This window comes from Salvelinus alpinus, chromosome 20 (genome assembly GCF_045679555.1).
Source record: "Salvelinus alpinus chromosome 20, SLU_Salpinus.1, whole genome shotgun sequence".
NCBI lineage: Eukaryota > Metazoa > Chordata > Actinopteri > Salmoniformes > Salmonidae > Salvelinus > Salvelinus alpinus.
Genome location: NC_092105.1, coordinates 21,477,046 through 21,499,799, shown reverse-complemented (window position 1 = coordinate 21,499,799; position 22,754 = coordinate 21,477,046). Strand labels below are relative to the sequence as shown.

The 22,754-nt window shown below is 44.3% G+C and overlaps 2 protein-coding genes across 8 annotated transcripts in view; both read left to right on the top strand.

The window, feature by feature from the left end:
- The window catches only part of LOC139546476 (immunoglobulin superfamily member 3-like), a 227,468-nt gene extending 211,096 nt beyond the window's left edge, over positions 1 to 16,372 (top strand). Inside the window, exons 8-9 of one of the 2 annotated variants that reach the window (XM_071354881.1) lie at positions 3,945 to 4,394; positions 8,349 to 16,372. In XM_071354881.1, the coding sequence (XP_071210982.1) occupies positions 3,945 to 4,394; positions 8,349 to 8,599 (701 nt within the window). In that variant the 3' untranslated portion in view covers positions 8,600 to 16,372. Of the gene's footprint in view, positions 1 to 3,515; positions 3,638 to 3,944; positions 4,395 to 8,348 lie in introns of those variants that run through there. The other variant, XM_071354882.1, reaches the window with a different exon arrangement.
- Positions 1 to 22,754, top strand: part of LOC139546479 (putative nuclease HARBI1) — a 406,641-nt gene that overhangs the window by 321,947 nt on the left and 61,940 nt on the right. The gene's annotated exons all lie outside the window — the stretch shown is intronic.

The following is a 22,754-nucleotide window of genomic DNA, read 5'->3' as shown; positions in this document are numbered from 1 at the left end:
ACCCTGACCCCACCATGTCCTCTACTCACCTCTAACCCACTAACCCTGACCCCACCATGTCCTCTACACACCTCTAACCCACTAACCCTGACCCCACCATGTCCTCTACACACCACTAACCCACTAACCCTGACCCCACCATGTCCTCTACTCACCACTAACCCACTAACCCTGACCCCACCATGTCCTCTACTCACCACTAACCCACTAACCCTGACCCCACCATGTCCTCTACACACCTCCAACCCACTAACCCTGACCCCACCATGTCCTCTACTCACCACTAACCCACTAACCCTGACCTCACCATGTCCTCTACTCACCTCTAACCCACTAACCCTGACCCCACCATGTCCTCTACACACCACTAACCCACTAACCCTGACCCCACCATGTCCTCTACTCACCACTAACCCACTAACCCTGACCCCACCATGTCCTCTACTCACCTCTAACCCACTAACCCTGACCCCACCATGTCCTCTACACACCACTAACCCACTAACCCTGACCCCACCATGTCCTCTACTCACCTCCAACCCACTAACCCTGACCTCACCATGTCCTCTACTCACCTCTAACCCACTAACCCTGACCCCACCATGTCCTCTACACACCTCCAACCCACTAACCCTGACCCCACCATGTCCTCTACTCACCTCTAACCCACTAACCCTGACCCCACCATGTCATCTACACACCTCCAACCCTCTAACCCTGACCCCACCATGTCCTCTACTCACCTCCGACCCACTAACCCTGACCTCACCATGTCCACTACACACCACTAACCCACTAACCCTGACCCCACCATGTCCTCTACTCACCTCTAACCCACTAACCCTGACCCCACCATGTCCTCTACTCACCACTAACCCACTAACCCTGACCCCACCATGTCCTCTACTCACCACTAACCCACTAACCCTGACCCCACCATGTCCTCCACTCACCTCCAACCCACTAACCCTGACCTCACCATGTCCTCTACACACCTCCAACCCACTAACCCTGACCCCACCATGTCCACTACACACCACTAACCCTGACCCCACCATGTCCACTACACACCACTAACCCTGACCCCACCATGTCCTCTACTCACCACTAACCCTGACCCCACCATGTCCACTACACACCACTAACCCTGACCCCACCATGTCCTCTACTCACCACTAACCCTGACCCCACCATGACCTCTACACACCTCTAACCCACTAACCCTGACCACACCATGTCTTCTACACACCTCTAACCCACTAACCCTGACCTCACCTTGACCTCACCATAGCTCCACATTGATCTGGTACTGGTACTTCCTGTATATAGCTGCACATTGATCTGGTACTGGTACTTCCTGTATATAGCTGCACATTGATCTGGTACTGGTACTTCCTGTATATAGCTGCACATTGATCTGGTACTTCCTGTATATAGCTGCACATTGATCTGGTACTGGTACTTCCTGTATATAGCTGCACACTGATCTGGTACTGGTACTTCCTGTATATAGCTCCACATTGATCTGGTACTGGTACTTCCTGTATATAGCTGCACATTGATCTGGTACTGGTACTTCCTGTATATAGCTGCACATTGATCTGGTACTGGTACTTCCTGTATATAGCTGCACATTGATCAGGTACTGGTACTTCCTGTATATAGCTGCACATTGATCTGGTACTTCCTGTATATAGCTGCACATTGATCTGGTACTGGTACTTCCTGTATATAGCTGCACATTGATCTGGTACTGGTACTTCCTGTATATAGCTGCACATTGATCTGGTACTGGTACTTCCTGTATATAGCTCCACATTGATCTGGTACTGGTACTTCCTGTATATAGCTGCACATTGATCTGGTACTGGTACTTCCTGTATATAGCTGCACATTGATCTGGTACTGGTACTTCCTGTATATAGCTGCACATTGATCAGGTACTGGTACTTCCTGTATATAGCTGCACATTGATCTGGTACTGGTACTTCCTGTATATAGCTGCACATTGATCTGGTACTGGTACTTCCTGTATATAGCTGCACATTGATCTGGTACTGGTACTTCCTGTATATAGCTGCACATTGATCTGGTACTTGTTGTATTCGGCGCATGTGACAAATACTATTCTATTTTATTTGACTGTTTACAGACAAACATGGGTAACCCCCCTTTCCCCACCCCTCCCCTCCCCGTAACATAGTATTTGTCACATGCGCCGAATACAACGGGTGTAGACTTTGCCATGAAATGCTTGTTTATGAGCCCTTCCCAACGATGCAGAGCTTTATACAGGGAGTACCAGTACCAGATCAATGTGCAGCTATATACAGGAAGTACCAGTACCAGATCAATGTGCAGCTATATACAGGAAGTACCAGTACCAGATCAATGTGCAGCTATATACAGGAAGTACCAGTACCTGATCAATGTGCAGCTATATACAGGGAGTACCAGTACCAGATCAATGTGCAGCTATATACAGGAAGTACCAGTACCAGATCAATGTGCAGCTATATACAGGACGTACCAGTACCAGATCAATGTGCAGCTATATACAGGAAGTACCAGTACCTGATCAATGTGCAGCTATATACAGGAAGTACCAGTACCAGATCAATGTGCAGCTATATACAGGAAGTACCAGTACCAGATCAATGTGCAGCTATATACAGGAAGTACCAGTACCAGAAAGCATATGTTGTGCCAGGGGTCCTGTGAGCAGGGCATTTTAAATGCAGGGTGAAATGTGCGGGTGTCCGTGGCATCTGCCCGACTGCAACATGAAGGTCGGACAGAAGGGCTGAAGCTGGGCAGGGAGTTACAGCGCTCATCTTTTATTTAAGCAGCAAAGTGGACACTACTCCCCCAATTACATTAATGCTGAAAAACACGCACACACACACACACACACACACTTTGACACACACATGCACTGTGACACACATACATATATCGGTTTGTCGCTTTCAACTCACAGCGACCCAAGTGTGTGTTTGTGCATGTGTGTGACTGTGTGTGTGTATGCATGATTGCGTGTGTGTGTATATCAGTGAATCACTTTCATGTTTTTTGTTGTTCTTGTATCTTACCTCTGTGTTTCTCAGAGGTAAGATGTGCCTTCGGGATCCCAAGGCTCACCAGGGGATTGGGTTATTATTTTCAAACACCATATCAGGGAGCTCTTATTCCATATATAGTTATAGATGTACTATATAAATATATAAAGGTGGGTGGCAAACTTCCAGGCTTGATTTCCCAGGGGGCCGTTAGGAGAGTCTCATTAAGGTGCTAAAGAATGCAGTCACCCAGGAAGTCAGACGGAAATGGTTCTCTGTCAGAAGAACAGGGAGATAAGACGAGATCGAGATGCCAGCTCTCCTCTTGTCTGTCTGTCTGTCTGTCTGCCAGCTTCCTCCCCTCTTTTAACCAGAGGAAACATTACAGTCTGTGAACAGCCTGATCTAACAGTCTTTTTAAGTTGAGTTCTTTTTTACTTGTTGTAACTGGGTCAGTGTGCAGGCCCTGTAGGAGTGTAGCCATCCCTTACAGACACTCTCCCCCTGGGCTAGAAGCCTCTAAGAGGCAGGCCCGGCCCTGGAGGGGAACCAAGGACTGGAAAGGCCACGGACAGCAGGTGGGGTCACTAACCAAATGAGTCTAATTTTCGAGGATTTTGGATTGGGCATCTGTGGGTAGTTGGGAACGTAAAATTGACAGCGAAAGAGATTTTGCTATCACTGAGTTTATGACTGTGTTTTCAATTATGTGTATTGAAGTTTTAAAGTACATCATGTTTTGAAGCACATCGACATCTATCGTTCAGTGTGAAGTTTTCTGTTTCAAGGCAGGACAATTATTTTGCTGTTCTGCCCCAAGAAATCACTTTAAATTGTCATTTTCTTCTATTCCCCCCCCCCCTCTCTCTCCCTCTCTCTATGCAGAGGTGCGGTTACAGGTGGAGGAGTCCGAGTCTAATATCACCGTGTCCCAGTCCAGTTCCATCCGGTTGGGCTGTAGCATTCCCTCCCAGTCCTCCAGAGACTCCCGTTTCTCCGTGTCCTGGTATGTGGAGCGCTCCTCCATGCTCTCTGAGGAGGAAGAACAGGGGGATGTTGACGAGGGAAACCGGGCCTGTGTGTTCTCCATCGGACACGACGCCGTGTTCGGGAACGGGAACTGTAGCCCAATCGAGGAGGCGGGGCCTAACTCACGCCTGCAGTTTGAGAGGACGACCTCTGACCTCTACAGTCTGACCATCCAGAGGGCGCGACCCGCTGACGCCGGGCGCTACTACTGTCATGTGGAGGAGTGGCTGCTCAACCCCCGCAACGCCTGGTATCGCCTGGCAACCAACAACTCTGATGTCACCATCGTCAACGTGATCCAGCAGGGTAAATCAATGAATACATTTCTGTAGTGCTTTTAGAAATAAAACAGATAGTGCCACATGGCGAATGACAATATCCTGGGGCTAGAAACAAAGGCAATGCGATAGAATGGAGGCGTATTATTGTTGTTGACATTTCAGCTGCAAAGTGTTTTTCTAAGGAAAGTGTTTTTTTCACAAATACATTTGTTACAAAGTGTTTAACAGCAATCCTGGCCAACCAACTCCTCCCATTTGTATCATTATTATTCTAGAGACTAAATATGAGATCATTGGCTTGTGCTGATCTTACTGATGATTCTGGTGTTTGAGGTATTACTTACACAGTCACAGCTACGGTGTAGGCTGCTAAAAGTAGCATGGCAAACAAACATCAAACTACACCATAATGGAATGCTCTCCATTGATGTCATCTTTTCATCCATATCACACTCCCATCCAATTTTCTGTTCTCTCTACCTTGCCCTTCTCCCTATTTTCTTTCTCTCTCTCTCTTTCTCTCTCGTTCTCTCTTCTCTCCGCTCTTTCTTCTCTCCGCCCTCCGTTCCTATCTCTCTCTCTTGTTCTCTCTTCTCTCCACCCTCCCTCCCTATCCCTCTCTCTTGTTCTCTCTTCTCTCCACCCTCCCTCCCTATCTCTCTCTCTTGTTCTCTCTTCTCTCCACCCTCCTTCCCTATCTCTCTCTCTTGTTCTCTCTTCTCTCCACCCTCCTTCCCTATCTCTCTCTCTTGTTCTCTCTTCTCTCCACCCTCCTTCCCTATCTCTCTCTCTTGTTCTCTCTTCTCTCCACCCTCCCTCCCTATCTCCCTATCTCTCTCTCTTGTTCTCTCTTCTCTCCACCCTCCCTCCCTATCTCTCTCTTGTTCTCTCTTCTCTCCACCCTCCTTCCCTATCTCTCTCTCTTGTTCTCTCTTCTCTCCACCCTCCCTCCATATCTCTCTCTCTTGTTCTCTCTTCTCTCCACCCTCCTTCCCTATCTCTCTCTCTTGTTCTCTCTTCTCTCCACCCTCCCCCTCTATCTCTCTCTCTTGTTCTCTCTTCTCTCCACCCTCCTTCCCTATCTCTCTCTCTTGTTCTCTCTTCTCTCCACCCTCCTTCCCTATCTCTCTCTCTTGTTCTCTCTTCTCTCCACCCTCCTTCCCTATGTCTCTCTCTTGTTCTCTCTTCTCTCCACCCTCCCTCCCTATCTCTCTCTCTTGTTCTCTCTTCTCTCCACCCTCCCTCCCTATCTCTCTCTCTTGTTCTCTCTTCTCTCCACCCTCCTTCCCTATCTCTCTCTCTTGTTCTCTCTTCTCTCCACCCTCCCTCCCTATCTCTCTCTTGTTCTCTCTTCTCTCCACCCTCCCCCTATCTCTCTCTCTTGTTCTCTCTTCTCTCCACCCTCCTTCCCTATCTCTCTCTCTTGTTCTCTCTTCTCTCCACCCTCCTTCCCTATCTCTCTCTCTTGTTCTCTCTTCTCTCCACCCTCCTTCCCTATCTCTCTCTCTTGTTCTCTCTTCTCTCCACCCTCCTTCCCTATGTCTCTCTCTTGTTCTCTCTTCTCTCCACCCTCCCTCCCTATCTCTCTCTCTTGTTCTCTCTTCTCTCCACCCTCCCTCCCTATCTCTCTCTCTTGTTCTCTCTTCTCTCCACCCTCCTTCCCTATCTCTCTCTCTTGTTCTCTCTTCTCTCCACCCTCCTTCCCTATCTCTCTCTCTTGTTCTCTCTTCTCTCCACCCTCCCTCCCTATCTCTCTCTCTTGTTCTCTCTTCTCTCCACCCTCCCCCCTATCTCTCTCTCTTGTTCTCTCTTCTCTCCACCCTCCTTCCCTATCTCTCTCTCTTGTTCTCTCTTCTCTCCACCCTCCTTCCCTATCTCTCTCTCTTGTTCTCTCTTCTCTCCACCCTCCTTCCCTATGTCTCTCTCTTGTTCTCTCTTCTCTCCACCCTCCCTCCCTATCTCTCTCTCTTGTTCTCTCTTCTCTCCACCCTCCCTCCCTATCTCTCTCTCTTGTTGTCTCTTCTCGCCACCCTCCTTCCCTATCTCTCTCTCTTGTTCTCTCTTCTCTCCATCCTCCCTCCCTATCTCTCTCTATTGTTCTCTCTTCTCTCCACCCTCCTTCCCTATCTCTCGCTCTTGTTCTCTCTTCTCTCCACCCTCCCTCCCTATCTCTCTCTCTTGTTCTCTCTTCTCTCCACCCTCCCTCCCTATCTCTCTCTCTTGTTCTCTCTTCTCTCCACCCTCCCTCCCTATCTCTCTCTCTTGTTCTCTCTTCTCTCCACCCTCCTTCCCTATCTCTCTCTCTTGTTCTCTCTTCTCTCCACCCTCCTTCCCTATCTCTCTCTCTTGTTCTCTCTTCTCTCCAACCTCCCGCCCTATCTCTATTCTCTCCACCCTCCCTCCCTATCTCTCTCTCTTGTTCTCTCTTCTCTCCACCCTCCTTCCCTATCTCTCTCTCTTGTTCTCTCTTCTCTCCACCCTCCTTCCCTATCTCTCTCTCTTGTTCTCTCTTCTCGCCACCCTTCTTCCCTATCTCTCTCTCTTGTTCTCTCTTCTCTCCACCCTCCTTCCCTATCTCTCTCTCTTGTTCTCTCTTCTCGCCACCCTCCTTCCCTATCTCTCTCTCTTGTTCTCTCTTCTCTCCACCCTCCTTCCCTATGTCTCTCTCTTGTTCTCTCTTCTCTCCACCCTCCCTCCCTATCTCTCTCTTGTTCTCTCTTCTCTCCACCCTCCCTCCCTATCTCTCTCTCTTGTTCTCTCTTCTCTCCACCCTCCTTCCCTATCTCTCTCTCTTGTTCTCTCTTCTCTCCACCCTCCTTCCCTATCTCTCTCTCTTGTTCTCTCTTCTCTCCACCCTCCCTCCCTCCCTATCTCTCTCTCTTGTTCTCTCTTCTCTCCCCCCTCCTTCCCTATCTCTCTCTCTTGTTCTCTCTTCTCTCCACCCTCCCCCCCTATCTCTCTCTCTTGTTCTCTCTTCTCTCCACCCTACTTCCCTATCTCTCTCTCTTGTTCTCTCTTCTCTCCACCCTCCTTCCCTATCTCTCTCTCTTGTTCTCTCTTCTCTCCACCCTCCTTCCCTATGTCTCTCTCTTGTTCTCTCTTCTCTCCACCCTCCCTCCCTATCTCTCTCTCTTGTTCTCTCCACCCTCCATCCCTATCTCTCTCTCTTGTTCTCTCTTCTCTCCACCCTCCTTCCCTATCTCTCTCTCTTGTTCTCTCTTCTCTCCACCCTCCTTCCCTATCTCTCTCTCTTGTTTTCTCTTCTCTCCACCCTCCCTCCCTATCTCTCTCTCTTGTTCTCTCTTATCTCCACCCTCCCTCCCTATCTCTCTCTCTTGTTCTCTCTTCTCTCCATCCTCCCTCCCTATCTCTCTCTCTTGTTCTCTCTTCTCTCCACCCTCCTTCCCTATCTCTCTCTTGTTCTCTCTTCTCTCCACCCTCCCTCCCTATCTCTCTCTCTTCTTCTCTCTTCTCTCCACCCTCCCTCCCTATCTCTCTCTCTTGTTCTCTCTTCTCTCCACCCTCCCTCCCTATCTCTCTCTCTTGTTCTCTCTTCTCTCCACCCTCCTTCCCTATCTCTCTCTCTTGTTCTCTCTTCTCTACACCCTCCTTCCCTATCTCTCTCTCTTGTTCTCTCTTCTCTCCACCCTCCTTCCCTATCTCTCTCTCTTGTTCTCTCTTCTCTCCACCCTCCCTCCCTATCTTTCTTCTCTCCACCCTCCCTCCCTATCTCTCTCTCTTGTTCTCTCTTCTCTCCACCCTCCTTCCCTATCTCTCTCTCTTGTTCTCTCTTCTCTCCACCCTCCTTCCCTATCTCTCTCTCTTGTTCTCTCTTCTTGCCACCCTCCTTCCCTATCTCTCTCTCTTGTTCTCTCTTCTCTCCACCCTCCTTCCCTATCTCTCTGTCTTGTTCTCTCTTCTCTCCGCCCACCCTCCCTATCTCTCTCTCTCTCCCCCCATTCTCTCTCTCTCCCCACAGTCTCCACCCTGCAGTCGGTGGTATGCTCCAACGACTCTCTCTTCTACTTTGTCTTCTTCTACCCGTTCCCCATCTTCGGCATCCTCATCATCGCCGTGCTCCTGGTGCGCTACAAGAGCCACAGACACAGCAAATCCCAGGAGAGCAAGAACGGCGCCCCCTTACTGTGGATCAAAGAACCCCACCTCAGCTACTCCCCCACCTGCCTGGACCCACCCGTCCTCAGCCTGCACCCCGGCTCAGTGGACTAAGGGACAGATCCATATCCCTCATCCCATAGTCCTCATCGCGGACCCAACTAATACCACGCCAGGGAGGGGCTACTCCGGACCTACACCTGTCTAATCACTTCTGTGTCCAAGCTGTCAATCAATCTGTCCATCCATGTATAATCCCACCCCCCTGTCTGCCTGTCTGTGAGTTACCCTGTAGCAGCTCTGTCGTGTGGGTGGGTGTGTGAGCATGTGGAAAAGTGTGTGAGCATGTGGAAAAGTGTGTGAGCATGTGGAAATGTGTGTGAGCATGTGGAAAAGTGTGTGAGCATGTGGAAATGTGTGTGAGCATGTGGAAATGTGTGTGAGCATGTGGAAATGTGTGTGAGCATGTGGAAATGTGTGTGAGCATGTGGAAATGTGTGAGAGCATGTGGAAAAGTGTGTGAGCTTGGAATGTGCAGACGTGTGTATGCAGGACATGTGTGTATGCAGGACATGTGTGTATGCAGGACATGTGTGTATGCAGGACATGTGTGTATGCAGGACATGTGTGTATGCAGGACATGTGTGTATGCAGGACATGTGCGTGGTGTGGAAGTATGAGTGTTTATCTCTTGCTCTCTTTTTTTTCCTTTCTCTCTCCTTCTCTTTTCTCCCTGTCCAGTGGAAAACTGGATTTCATAGCTATACTTTATTTATTTGTATTTCTCAGAAACAGTAGTCTGTTTTTCAAAAGATGTGAAGATCACTAGAATGGAACAATCTGGGAACAGGAAAATGACAAGTCAAGGATCCTATAGTATAGGTGCATACTGTACTGTTCTGTACTGTGGACCTTGTGAGGATGATAAGAAATGTCTCTTTCTGTGCTCAGTGGACTTTGCACTGATCTCAGACCAGTTACTACTTGGCCTTATATGTTAGTTACCATAGCGAAGGTCCTCCTCCCACCGACTCCAGAGCTGTGGACTGGACTGCCACAGAAACACTGAAACACAAAGACAATCCCTGTGGCTTGGAAGTGGTCTGTGTGTGTGAGACAATGTGTGAGAGTGTGTGTGTTCACCCATCTGTTTCCTCAGTGTGTTTGCGTTGGCAGACAGAGACAGACCTGGCCAACCCATTGAACACTGCCAGACACCAGGCATCAGTGTGAATGCACTGCTCCTCCTCTCCAAACAGAGAGAGAATGAGGGAATGAGGGAGGGAAAGAAAGAGAGAGAGAGAGAGAGAGAGAGAGAAGGGAGGAGGATAAATGAACTTCTCTGTCCTGCTAAGGGCATACTTTTGACATGAAGGATATTTTAGTGCCAATACCTTCTTATTACACGCTTCCCTCTGCAACAAATGTTTGAAGTTTAAAGCGGGCGAGCAAAGCCGATTGGCTCTGAGGCACTCTGTAAATATGGCTACCGACCCCCTGCTGGAGGATTATGGGCCTTGTAGGCATAAAGTGCGATTTTTACGCTTATGTTAAACCAGTTGAGCCGTTTTTGGCATAAATGTGTGGACACAGTGGAAATTATTGACTGAAATGAAATTCTCTGCCATTTTAAACGTTGTCTGCTATTACTACCCCATGCTATCTTTAATAGACTTTAATTAATGGAAACAAGCTGTTCAGCTCTCAGAAAATCCTGTAGAGGGGCGGTGAGACACAACACATATCATCACTAGAGGGATGTGTAGAAGTCAAGTACATGCAGCTTACCACGCACGCACGCACACACACACACACACACACACACACACACACACACACACACACACACACACACACACACACACACACACACACACACACACACACACACACACACACACACACACACACACACACACACACACACACACACACACACACACACACACACACACACACACACACACACACACACACACAAAGAGAGAGAGAGAGAAACATACTGCCAGCTATTTGGACAACGCATAGAGAATACAAAAGCATCCCCAAAAACAGCAGATTAACAACACCAACACACCATTCTAATGAATTTCAAGTGGGCAATTTTATTTGGATTTTTGAACCTTTCATTTAGATGTTTTATTTATACTGTTTTGCATAGTTTATGTACATTTTCTTTTTGTTTTGAAATTCTCCAAGAACTGCTCTTCTACTTGTGTTGCCAGGCAACCGCACCACACAGATACAAAATCATGATAACCCTTTTGCTGTGTGTCCATAGTAACAGGCACCGAAATGTCGTAGATATAGAAATGCTAGATTTGTTCTGCACGCTCAGTGGCATCACATTGAAGATTGTCATGTATGGGCCAGTGTCAACACTGTATTAATGAACTAACTAACTGCTCTATACCTGTATTGGAAACCTAGCAGCTTCACTATAGTAGTATATACAGTAGATTAACAGCAAGAGTCACACAATGGATCCACTTGAAGCTTTTTCTCATCTTGTTTATTTATTGAAGTGTACCTTGGCACCTAGTTAGGATGTGTGAGCTCCATAGAAATGCATTAGACAAACGGCCATAGACTCTGGAGTGGACTGGACGGAAACCTTCCTCTTTTGGACTGTGGACTGGGTGGGGAGCATGCTCTCTGGTTCCCCCTGACCTGCAGTGCACACGGCAGAAGGGTTGAGAATCTGTGTCACATTCCCAAAGTATGGAAGTGTGACATTCCTGTTCCGTAAAATAACCCTTTCACTGCCAGACAAACTGAAAGCTCTCGTCATTCTCTTCTCAATCGTGTCAAAATGTATATTGCATGACAATATTGCAGGAGGCATTTTGATGTTTTGTAACCTTTGAACTCTTGAGCGTTGTGTTTGTGTGACAGAACAATGCCAAGCCCTTCACTTCCTGTGCCAAGTGTCAGACAGATCTATAGAAGAGGAAGTTACTTTCAACTGTAGGTTTATGGGGGAGTTTTTTAATTTATTTTTATTTGCCATTCAAATCCTGAGATGGCTAAAGCCCTCATCACGTGTGTTGGTTGACAGCTATAGAACAGTGCATTCAAAATGTATGTGGGTTTTCTATAAATAATGGGGCCAATGTGTGACTTTGTGATCAAAATGATGTTCATGCAGTTCCACATGTGTACTTAGAGGAATAAACATGAATATAAGCAAATTGGCCCTATACAACAACATGACTGTATAAGCATGACAATTCAAATTCAAGGACTTTCAGATACTTTTTTAAGCACTTAATTGTAATTTTTAAGGATCTCAACGTTATACAACTGTATAATTTATATAATGTACATATAAGGCCTAATATAGAACCCCCAAAAAGCATGCAACAGGTGTCAAAAAGGTAGATCAAACATATTCAAGTTATTATTACATTCTAAAATATGAGAGAATGTGTACATTTCCTGACTAAATAGATGGGTTGTATGGCCATGTTTCTGTAGTCTATGTGGCCGACGCAGGCTCACATAATAAAGCCATGAATAGCGGTAGCATTCATCTCTCCATTTGAATCTCCCCATCGCTGTTTTTATCATGAGAAAGTGACCAAAAAACAGGTTCCTTTTTTAATGGATGGAATTGTATGGAAAGCCAAGTTGTAGCCAACATTAGATGTTGTCCTCCGCATAATTACCACAAGTGGTTTTGCCAAAACAGAGTAGGGCAACACCCTTCAAATGAAGCTGCAGGAAACTAACAAAAGTGGCCTCTCGCTCACAAAAACTGATATCTCACAAAAACGTAAAAATAAAATCACACATCATTATAAGGGAGCAGGAGAACTTATAAATTGGCTATAATAATTACAATAACATTTCAAGCGCCAAACTGATTTTCAAGGTAGTAGGCCTTGAAGGTAGTAGGTTTTAATTTCTGAACTCCAAATTCAAGTTCAAGTAGGCTACTACTTAAAATTGCAGGTGTAACATGGAAACCAAAATGTATTAGTCCTGTTATTTCATTACCAGATCATATTGTCAATAAGCTCACCAGGCTATGTCATTTGTTGTCATTATATCCAGAATAATGAATATGAATAGAGTTGGGTGTTGCACAATACTCTATCCTACACAATTGCGCACTGTAGTCTTAAAAACATCTGAAAACAAGAACACATTACCTTGATGCTTTCTCTGTTAAATCTAAAGAGACCCTGCTGTAAATCAAGCAGAGAATCTAGACACAACTGTCTTCACCAGCATAATGAATGAGAGCTCTCGAGCGGCGCAGCGGTCTAAGGCACTGCATCTCAGTGCTAGAGGCGTCACTACAGACCCTGGTTTGATCCCGGGCTGTATCACAACCGGCCGTGATCGGAAGTCCCGTAGGGCGGGGCACAATTGGCCCAGTGTCGTCTGGGTTAGGGGAGGGTTTGGCATGGGTAGGCCGTCGTTGTAAATAAGAATTTGTTCTTAACTGACTTGCCTGGTTAAAAAAAGACAGAAAGATATTCTGGACATTCCTTGCAATTACCTTTTTTCCAGCACTTGCACCTTGATCACACCTACAGTGTCATTGCGCAAAATGGTACGCAGCATCATCTGGATGTGTGTACAACAAAGATCAACATGCACCTTCTGCTAGCGTTTCTGTCAAGCTGTCTACGCATACAGTTTGATGCATATGTTCGATTTATCCAAAGTATGCACAACACCGAATGCACTGCAATGCAATTCTGCAAGGCAAATGCAGCGTTCCATTGGAAATGAATGTACTTCTGGTGTACCAAAATGCAATGATGCTGTAGGTGTGATCGAGGTGTTACACACGATGTCCACCAGATGCATACAGTATGCATTTAGTTTTTCTGGATATCTTGCCCACATTTTCCATACTTGAGGTACATGTGCTTCACTTTTCAACTAGCTAAAAGCTAGCTAGTTGTAGTCTGTGTGTGTGCTTCCATTTGTACCTCTGCACGGTAAAGCAACGCACAAGTTGAAAATATTGAACACATGCCTATCACAACAGCTGTTCGTCACTTGACTATCATTCAGAAAATTCCTACCTGGATCAAATGATGATGTGTGAAAATATCACGGAACTAATCAGCTGGACACCAAATGCGCATCCCCACAAGTATTATGCATAATTATTGAAGAACCATGTTAATGACAGTATCGATTTTAGGTTTTAAGTATCAAGGTAAGGTGACTCTTTCGGTTAGAAGTATTCTATTTTGCAGTGCATACATTATTTTGGATATGTGTGCCCTTGAAAACTGTTTTCACCCCATAACATAAGGACACAAAATGTTACGTAGTTACACTGCCTTTCTGAGATCTCTACATAAAAAACTGACAGCTAGATCCAGGATTCTTACAGGGCTCAAGTTCAATGTCTAATATAACTGAATAATTAGTGCTTAAAATGTATATAACGACCACTTACACTGCCATTAATGCAAGGACAGAAAATGTATGTTTTATGTCACACAATTTTTGAAAGTACATCAAGACACCAACCATGATAAAGGGTTAAAGCAGGGGTGTCAAACTCGGGTTTTTAGTTATGCTTTTCAGTTAAGAGCTAGATAACCAGGTGAGGGGAGTTGCTTACTAATTGGTGACCTTCATTTATCAATCAAGTGGAATGAGTTTCACACGTGGGTTAAAGACATACTTCGGGATTTTGGCAATGAGATCCCTTTATCTACTTCCCCAGAGTCAGATGAACCCATGGAAACAATTTGTATGTCTGGAGGAAGTTCGCCAGCATTAGCACAATGACTGGAAGTCTATGTAGATAGTAGATATCTATGATCCCCCTTAGATGTTAATGTAATGACATGAAATGAATTGGCAGATTATTATCATTGGCTTATCAACAGCTGTAACAACTTGTCCAGTGTAGGAAATCCTCACTGGTACCCTTGTTTATAAAAAGAGCATGTATGGGTGTTTAGAACCAGGATATGCTAGGTAGTGAGGTCAGCAGCACATTGTTACCATATAGTCAGCTCTAGGCTAGATCTATGCATCACTGAGTTAGATGTGTTGTTTTTAGCCAGTTGAAAGAGTAGTTCAAGGCAACTGTGCAGAACCCTGGCCTGAACCCAGTACCTGGTCCAACATCAGAGGTGGACCCTCCATCTTAAACTTCACTTTTTCATTGGTTTTGCCACAATTCCGTCATAAAGGAATTTGACAATCCCAGGATCTCTGACTCTGAACCACGAAGTGGAGGGTTGGTGTGTGATGTCACAGTGCCACCGTGATTGAAGCTGTACAGTCGTACTCTGAATGGTGTTTTTGTAGTAATCAACATCCCTAGACGCCTCCTTAACGTTATCCAGACGTTCTGACGGTGTTGTAGCTATGTTACGAGGGCTGCATGTAGTGGCTGTGTGCTGGCTACAGATGTAGCTGTAAAAGAACTTTGTGGTGACGTGTTCAGTTCAACCAGTGCTGCTTTTTTCCAGTGATGTATTTTTATGTTCATTTTTTTATCTATGAGAAATAGTGCACTGAAATTAAAAGGAAGGCCATAGCTTTTTTAAATGCTTGTGTTTTTTGTTGTGACATGTTTTTGTAGATTTTAATTTTGTGTATATATAGTCACATCCCAAATGATTGGCACCCTTAATAAAGATTAGCAAAATACTGTATAAAATAAATACAAATACTGAGCTACATTGTATGCTTTATTTATTTTTTATTATGTTAGTTTATACTAATACAATTGTTCAGATTTTTGTTTAACAAGTACTACCTTCTCTTTATTTTAAGATAGGCCCCCTGTTTCCAATACTTTGTGCACCCTCTCCTGGCGAGGATAACGGTGCCCTTGGGGTTATTGTCTTGGCTAAAATGTCCTGGTATTTGGTAGACTTCATGATGCAGTTGACCTTAACAAGGGCCCCAGGACCAGTGGAAGCAAAACAACCCCACAACATCAAAGGTCCATCACCATCATTTACCGTAGGTATTAGGTTATTTTCTGCATATGCATCCTTCATACGAGGCCAAACCCACCACTGCTGTGCTTCAACTGACCATAGCTTACGGTTCTAATCCAAGTGCCAATGCCATTTAGCAGACAAAGCATTTACATGTGTTGGTTGCTCTCAATGGAGGCTTTTTTTTGGTCACCCATTCCAAATAGCCTATTGGCATGGAAGTGGTGTCTAATTGTAGATTTGGAGACTTGGTAACCCCGACCAAGTTCTTTAATTCTTCAACTGTGGAATTTTATTTTCCTCCTGCGTGGGGATAAGATACACTTGGGTCCTCTACCAGGCAAGTTTAGTAGTGTTCCAGTTGTTTTAAAGTTCTTCATTTTTGCTTTAACAGCGGTAACTGGTATATGTTTTTGTTTGTTTGTTTATTTGTACCCATTGCCTGATTTATGAGTCTTAAACCATTTGTCTACTTTCATTCATGAGTTATTTGCCTTTCCCCACGTTGATGGAAGACAATGGAATTTTACATGTGTTTTACCTCATTTTTATACCCCAGTGAAACAGGAAGCCACGGAAGGCCACAATACAGTTTCTTAAACTGAGATTTACTTTTAAAAAGTAGACTGTTAATGCAGATACATTTATTAGAATTTTAAATAGTATATAAGAATCTTTAGGTGTGGCAATCATTTTCACAAGTGTCTTTTTTAGAGTTATTTTAACTTGTTAAACAATCCTTCTCTGAGCAAATGTATTAGGATGAAATAAAATGTTCTATTTTGATGATGATACAATATAGGTATTTTATCTTTATCAAGGGTGCCAATACTTTGGGATGTGACATTATATTCTATTGAATAGTAACCATAGCTGTCATTAGAAAGGCACTTTGCTATTCTGTCAGTTTATTGCAATAAAAACCTGTTAAGTGCAACCTTCAGTGTTGACATTACTCCTGACCCTTCCATATGTTTCTTTCTATGAACCTCCTGACGGACTATTTCTTTAATACAAAGATACTCTTAGTTTTTGTATTTATTTTGATTCAAGGAATTATTCTCTATGCAGCCCAAGCTACTATATCTGATCCTTCCATTACATCGTTCTTTCTTCAGCTCTGTAGTGAGGGTTAATACCCATGATGCTCTGGGGTACTGAGTGAGTGTAAGATGCTGCCCTTGTGACCCTTTGGCAAAATGTGAATCCGTTTCTGCCTTTATACCACATGGCCAGGAGGGTCAAAATGGCATCTGTGTGTGTGTCAGCCTGTCACAGGGATAAATGGTGCTCACAGGTCTCCCCTTGGCTAAGCAGCCTCTTTCTGACGGCCTCAGCAAATCACATCACACCCTTCATAACTCATTCTGACACACACACTCTCTCCCTCTATCTAACACACACACACGTGTCCACTGTTTCTCAGACCACACCATTAATAAGCCCTTAACATTCCAAACACACACTCACAAACTTTCCCATTTACACACACACACACACACACACACACACACACACACACACACACACACACACACACACACACACACACACACACACACACACACACACACACACACACACACACACACACACACACACACACACACACACACACACACACACACACACACACACACACAAAATGACCAGTGGGGGCCAGACCAACTCCTATCACCCTCTCCATAACTCACAGTGACACAGAGGAAAAATAACATTTACTGCAGCAGAAATGATATTCCTTGGTGTCAACTTGATGCATGCAGGGTTAGTGGATCATATCGTGGGCCCAGTGGTACCTGGGTTCCCCTGTAGGGCAGGCTCTATGGGAAACTATCTCCTATCTGTCACACAGCACTACACTGATGGTGTGCCACTGATAGTGGCATCACTGATGACATTGTTGATGCTGTTGTCAATGTGCTCTTTCACAACTCTGGTGGAGACAAAGAAATGGTGCTCAGTGGGGGATATTTTTCTCTCATCTCGCTCTCTCCCTCTGTTGCTCTCTTTGTTTCTCTCACTCACTCATTCACTCTCAAACTCATTCTCTCCCCAAACACACACACGACATGGGCTATTTCCGATAACAGTAAATAATAAAATACGCAAATACATGCTCACAGAGGACACAGACACCAGAGGGCAAACATGGGCAGACAGCACTTAACGATCCAGAGCAGAGAAGCAGCAGGCATGCTAGTAGATGAGGATTTATCACCAGTGAGAGAGGAGCAGAATATAGAATGAGAGGCAGGACATCTCTCCAGGTTATACTTCAGCTAGTTGGGGGGCAGTATTCAGAACAGCATAACAATGATAAAATATGTACAAGAAGATTAACAGGAATGGATGTCCCATAGGCAACAGCATCAGGTATTAGTGGCGTCATCATAACGTGACCATTGATTATGCCTGGAGCTTTTGTGTTTAACATAGCACCTGAGGTTGTAGTGACGTTACGTGTGAGTGTGGTGTGACACGTGACAGAGTTCCCACAGTAACTGCTCTGACTCATGTACTAATACTATACACTGTTCAGGTTGGGTGTCCTGAGGTTTGGAGACTGAGTTAGTCTATTGATTTGTCTGCTGTATCAGATGGTCTCCTGAGTGTTGCTCTCTGTGTTAAATCTCTCTGCCAGGAGGCTGGGGATCAATAGCTGTATTAAAGGCCTATTGGTTAGGACCGGATCATTGGAGAAATGTCTCAGTTTTCCTGCTGATAGACAAATAAAGACCATTGAACAAAGACTACTTACAATGTTTCAGTTTTCCTATTGATAGACAAATAAAGAACCATTGAACAAAAACGATTTACTGTGAAGAGGAGAAGGTGACATTGTTGGCGTCATGGCAAATGAACCAAACACCCACCCTCTCTTCCTTATCTAAGCTGAGCTCTCACAGCTTTGCGCACGGCGAAAACCGCAATGCCGCGATCTCATCCATTATGAATTAGAAAACACGAACACACACATACACAGAGACATCAATAAGTCTTGGCCTATCTATTATAGATAAACACTTAAAGTCCTGTGTGCTCTTCCGTTGGCTCTCTGCCTGTGATGGGGTCGTTACTAAGGCAGCTCCCCGTGACAACAACTCTGTGCATTCATTCAACACTGCAGTCCCATTATTGTCTATGAAAAAACCTCTTAATGGCTTTGGGTGCCCTTTGGCACAGATCTAGGATCTATCCTTACTTGTTAGGGGGGAAATGTGAAACTGACCTTAGATCAGTGCCTAGGGACAACTTAATCTTACTCCATGTGCCTGCCTTGAATAGCTCTGATTACCTGACAATACCTCTATTCCAGTGGATGCTGGTGCGAGGAGCTATAGGAGGACGGGCTCATTATAAAGGCTGGAATGGAATTCATAGAACGGTATCAAACCGATCAAACATATGGAAACCACGTTTGACACCGTTCCAGTAATTCCATTCCAGCCATTACAATTAGCCCATCCTCCTATAGCCACTGCTCTATTCAAGCAATGTTATTGCACCGTGCTTGAATTTAATGCACTGTCATGGAACAAAATGGAAAATGATTCTCTCACAAATTGTGGGCTCATAATATCACTGCTACGGTGTGCTTGCCCTGTATGCATAAATGGCATACATTACTGTAGACCATCTCCTAAAACAACTGAAAACAGAGGGGAACTATGGAGCAACCATAACACTCCCTCCCTCGGCGAATTACAATCACCGCCTCCCATGAATCACTGCACACTCACTCCCCCCAGGGGCAAAACAGAGAGATCTTTTGTAATGTTTTTCTAAGCAATTACAGTTGCATGTTTTAATTGTTAATTAGATGGAGCTAGCACACACACTGTATCAGAGGGGAGGAGTTTATGCATAAATAATGCCGTGTTCGTGGGCTAGTTAGAACTTGTAAACTTGGACATTTCCGACTGGTTTCTGAGTGGTTGTAGTTATACACGTGCCCCGTTCAGCCAGTTAGCAAGTCGGACATTTTTGAGTTTCCTAGTTCCGACTGACAACAGTAAGCTAATCAGCGCCACGCTTCCTGCCTCCTGTGGGATTGTGGGTGATTATGAATAAGCTGGAACATGCTATGCGACGAGTGAGGTAATGTGCTTTTAGTGTTGAATAGGACAGGGAGAAGAGGAGGGCAGAGACATCACCTCTAGCCACCAGAAAGAGAGAGATAAAGAGTAGTGGGAAAGGTGAAGAAAGCGAGAGGGAGAATAAAAAGGGAAGATGAAAGGGGGACATAATAAAGGAGAACGCATGCAGCACCATGTTCTCTTACATTAACAGATTCAGTATACACTAGCCTATCTTTGGACCGATGGATTTGAATAATACATTTAATGTGATTGCATGATGGATGAGAAATGTTACATCTCTAGTCTACATATCAATAAGTTTTGATTTAGATGATCATGAATGTGATTAAATCTAATTCACATTGGAATTCGAAGCATTGGATGCCACTTCTTCCCAGTAGATAGTGTTTATGAGAAGAGCAGGGGTGTATTCGTTACGTCAATTCTGTTGAAAAACGTTTCATCTGTTGTTTTCCAACAAAAACAAGAGTTTCTATTGGACAAATTCTGGTAGGTCCCGCCCCGTTTTGCTTCCGTTTTGGTTCTTAAACAGTAAACAGCTTCCGTTGTAAGACGTAATCAATACAACCCTGGTTTCTGGTTTAGCAGTGATAGTGTGTTCCAATGAGTAATGTAGGCTCTGACTACTAAACACTGCTCAGTAGGGGCCCTCTGCAGGGCTCCGGGGTCGTGTCCTCCGGGGTCGTGTCCTCCGGGGTCGTGTCCTCCGTGTACTACTCTGTTCCAGCCTTCACACCAGAGACAGCAACCCAGCCAGACTCAGACTGCAGGTCTCTGAAGACAGGATCAAAAACTCCACGACATGACAGCTGCCAGTGTGTTCGTATGGCATTCATGTATGTGTGTACACGTTACTGGGGTTATAATAAGCTTCTGTGTATGTGTACCCAACAATCAATGTTCTCTCCTGCAAGTGCCTGCGGACATACAGTGGAACATGTACAGTAGGCAGCTCACCCTGACGTGATACAGAGTGTGGAGGAGGAGAGGACACGTCAGAATAAGGCTCCAACCAACGCTACATAATCTTTCACTCTCTCTCTCAGTAAATGGCAGCATCTGGATATGGTTGCTATGGCACCAGTGGCATAACTTTTCCTTTCCCTTGAGTAGCATTGGCTATACGTACAGCACAGTAGGCCTATGTATAAGTCTGCTTGATGTGAGTTTGCCCATGTGTAAGTCAGTGTGTTTGGTTAAAACTTATGGAATTTCACATTTTCGCTTTTGTCAAGAGTTTTCCTACTTGAATCTATGATTCCCTTGTTAAATGGGCAATTTCTAGAATGGGGAAGTTATAGTGCATCGTCACACTTCTCGGTTTTCCTCTCTTAAAGATGACAAGCACTTTATCAAACATAAATGTGCGGTGTCTTATAAATACATGTAGAGAATAGTGTGCACGTATGACTCACAGCATTCTCCCCAGATACTATCATGACTAATGATGGTGCGGTCTGAGACGTAGCAGAGATCCAGCTGTAGGAAAAACCTTGTCAGGATCTATTAAGAGAAAAATAGACACAGGTGACCCTCTTACATGTCCCTACCACACACACACAGATCTCAAAAGTCACCCGGTATTACCATTTCTGTAAAACAAACGATCTGTAGTCAGTCTCATATGAACCTCTGTCTTGTGCGATATGTGACACTGAAACGGAAATACAGAATTCTGAAATCAATATTGCAGGAGAATGTGAATCATCTCCCAGACATGGTGCATTATTTAGAACAAGCGGCTTGCAGCTTAAAGTATGTCATGTGTGATTCTCATTGCCAAGAGGTTTGTTCCAGTGGGCATAGAGATGTAGAGATGATCTCTATCGCTCAGACAAAATGACTGCTTGTGGTAGAAGGGCTTTGAGCAGTGAGCACTATTCAGTAAAAACAGGTAACTAAAGGGGAGAAAACACCTGACATTCTTCTTGCATTACTAATTATTTAAAAAAATTGTCAGAGTTAAATAGTGTTAAATACAAAAGAGTCTTCCTATCAGGGCAGGGAGAGGATTTTTTTCTATTTATCCCGTAATGCAACTATTCGTTTTGATTAAATAAACGCCGGTCTCAGCCTAACGCTCTGTTAGTTTATGCATGCATTCAAAGCCAGGTATTAACTTTACATCACATCATTAAGTTGAGATATGGAAGTGCTGGATCAAGAAGATCACGAATGCTCTCCTACGGCACATGTTAGTCATTTATGGATAATTCACTGTTATCAATAATCTCATGACTTAATATCAGTAGGTAATAAGCAGGGTTGGGTAGGTTACTTTTTAAATGTAATCCGCTACTAGTTAACTATCAAATTGTAACAGTAACGTAACTTTTGAATTACCCAAACTCAGTAACGTAATCTGATTACATTCAGTTACTTTTAGATTATTTTCCCTTCCCCTCAAGAGGCATTAGAAGAAGACAAAAATGTATGTTACCAATTGAACGACATTATTGCAGGATAAATCAATGTTAAACTTCACATAGCTTCCCATATATGGATGTTACATTTTACTTTATGGGTTGGTTATGTTGGCTTCTTCTAACCCATCGCTTTTTACTACATATAATACTGCGATTAAATTATATCTTTACATTAAAAACTATCAGAATTCCAGTCATTCCAATAAATGTTATACCCCTTGATCTTCAAGAATAGGACTTGGAAATATGGAAGTATAGATTAGCCAAATTGTTTTACCTGAGTATGACCCAAAAACTAAGGACTTATTAGCCAGCGCTACTCTGTTGTTTATGATTCAAGTTGAAAAATAAATGCTGCGCTCATGGAATGGCATGCTTTGAGCATTACTGAAAAGTGCTATTTACATGTGAAAAATGAATGCCAAATGCTGCAATTGCTATAGGTCTATTGTTTATCTTTTTGTTGGTGACACTTCGATATCTTGATAATATGCAGCTGTTTAAAGGGCAAATCCACAGATGAAACAATAACAAAACAGTCGCCCCGCCTCTGTTTTGGTAAAAAGCTGAGGGATGGGCCTGGAGAAATGTAACCACTCTCAGATTAATAGTCAGAGCTATGGATGTGAGGACTGACCATCCATGATATCAAAATGATTGTTTTAACCATGTTATGGGGCTATACACTGTTTGTTTACATTTACAATGTTTACAAACATTGGAGAAAAACAAGCTTATATTTTGGGTTCTCATGGAGTGTGACAGTTGAACTAAGCTCATGAGGCATTTATGAGTTATATTCTTCAGT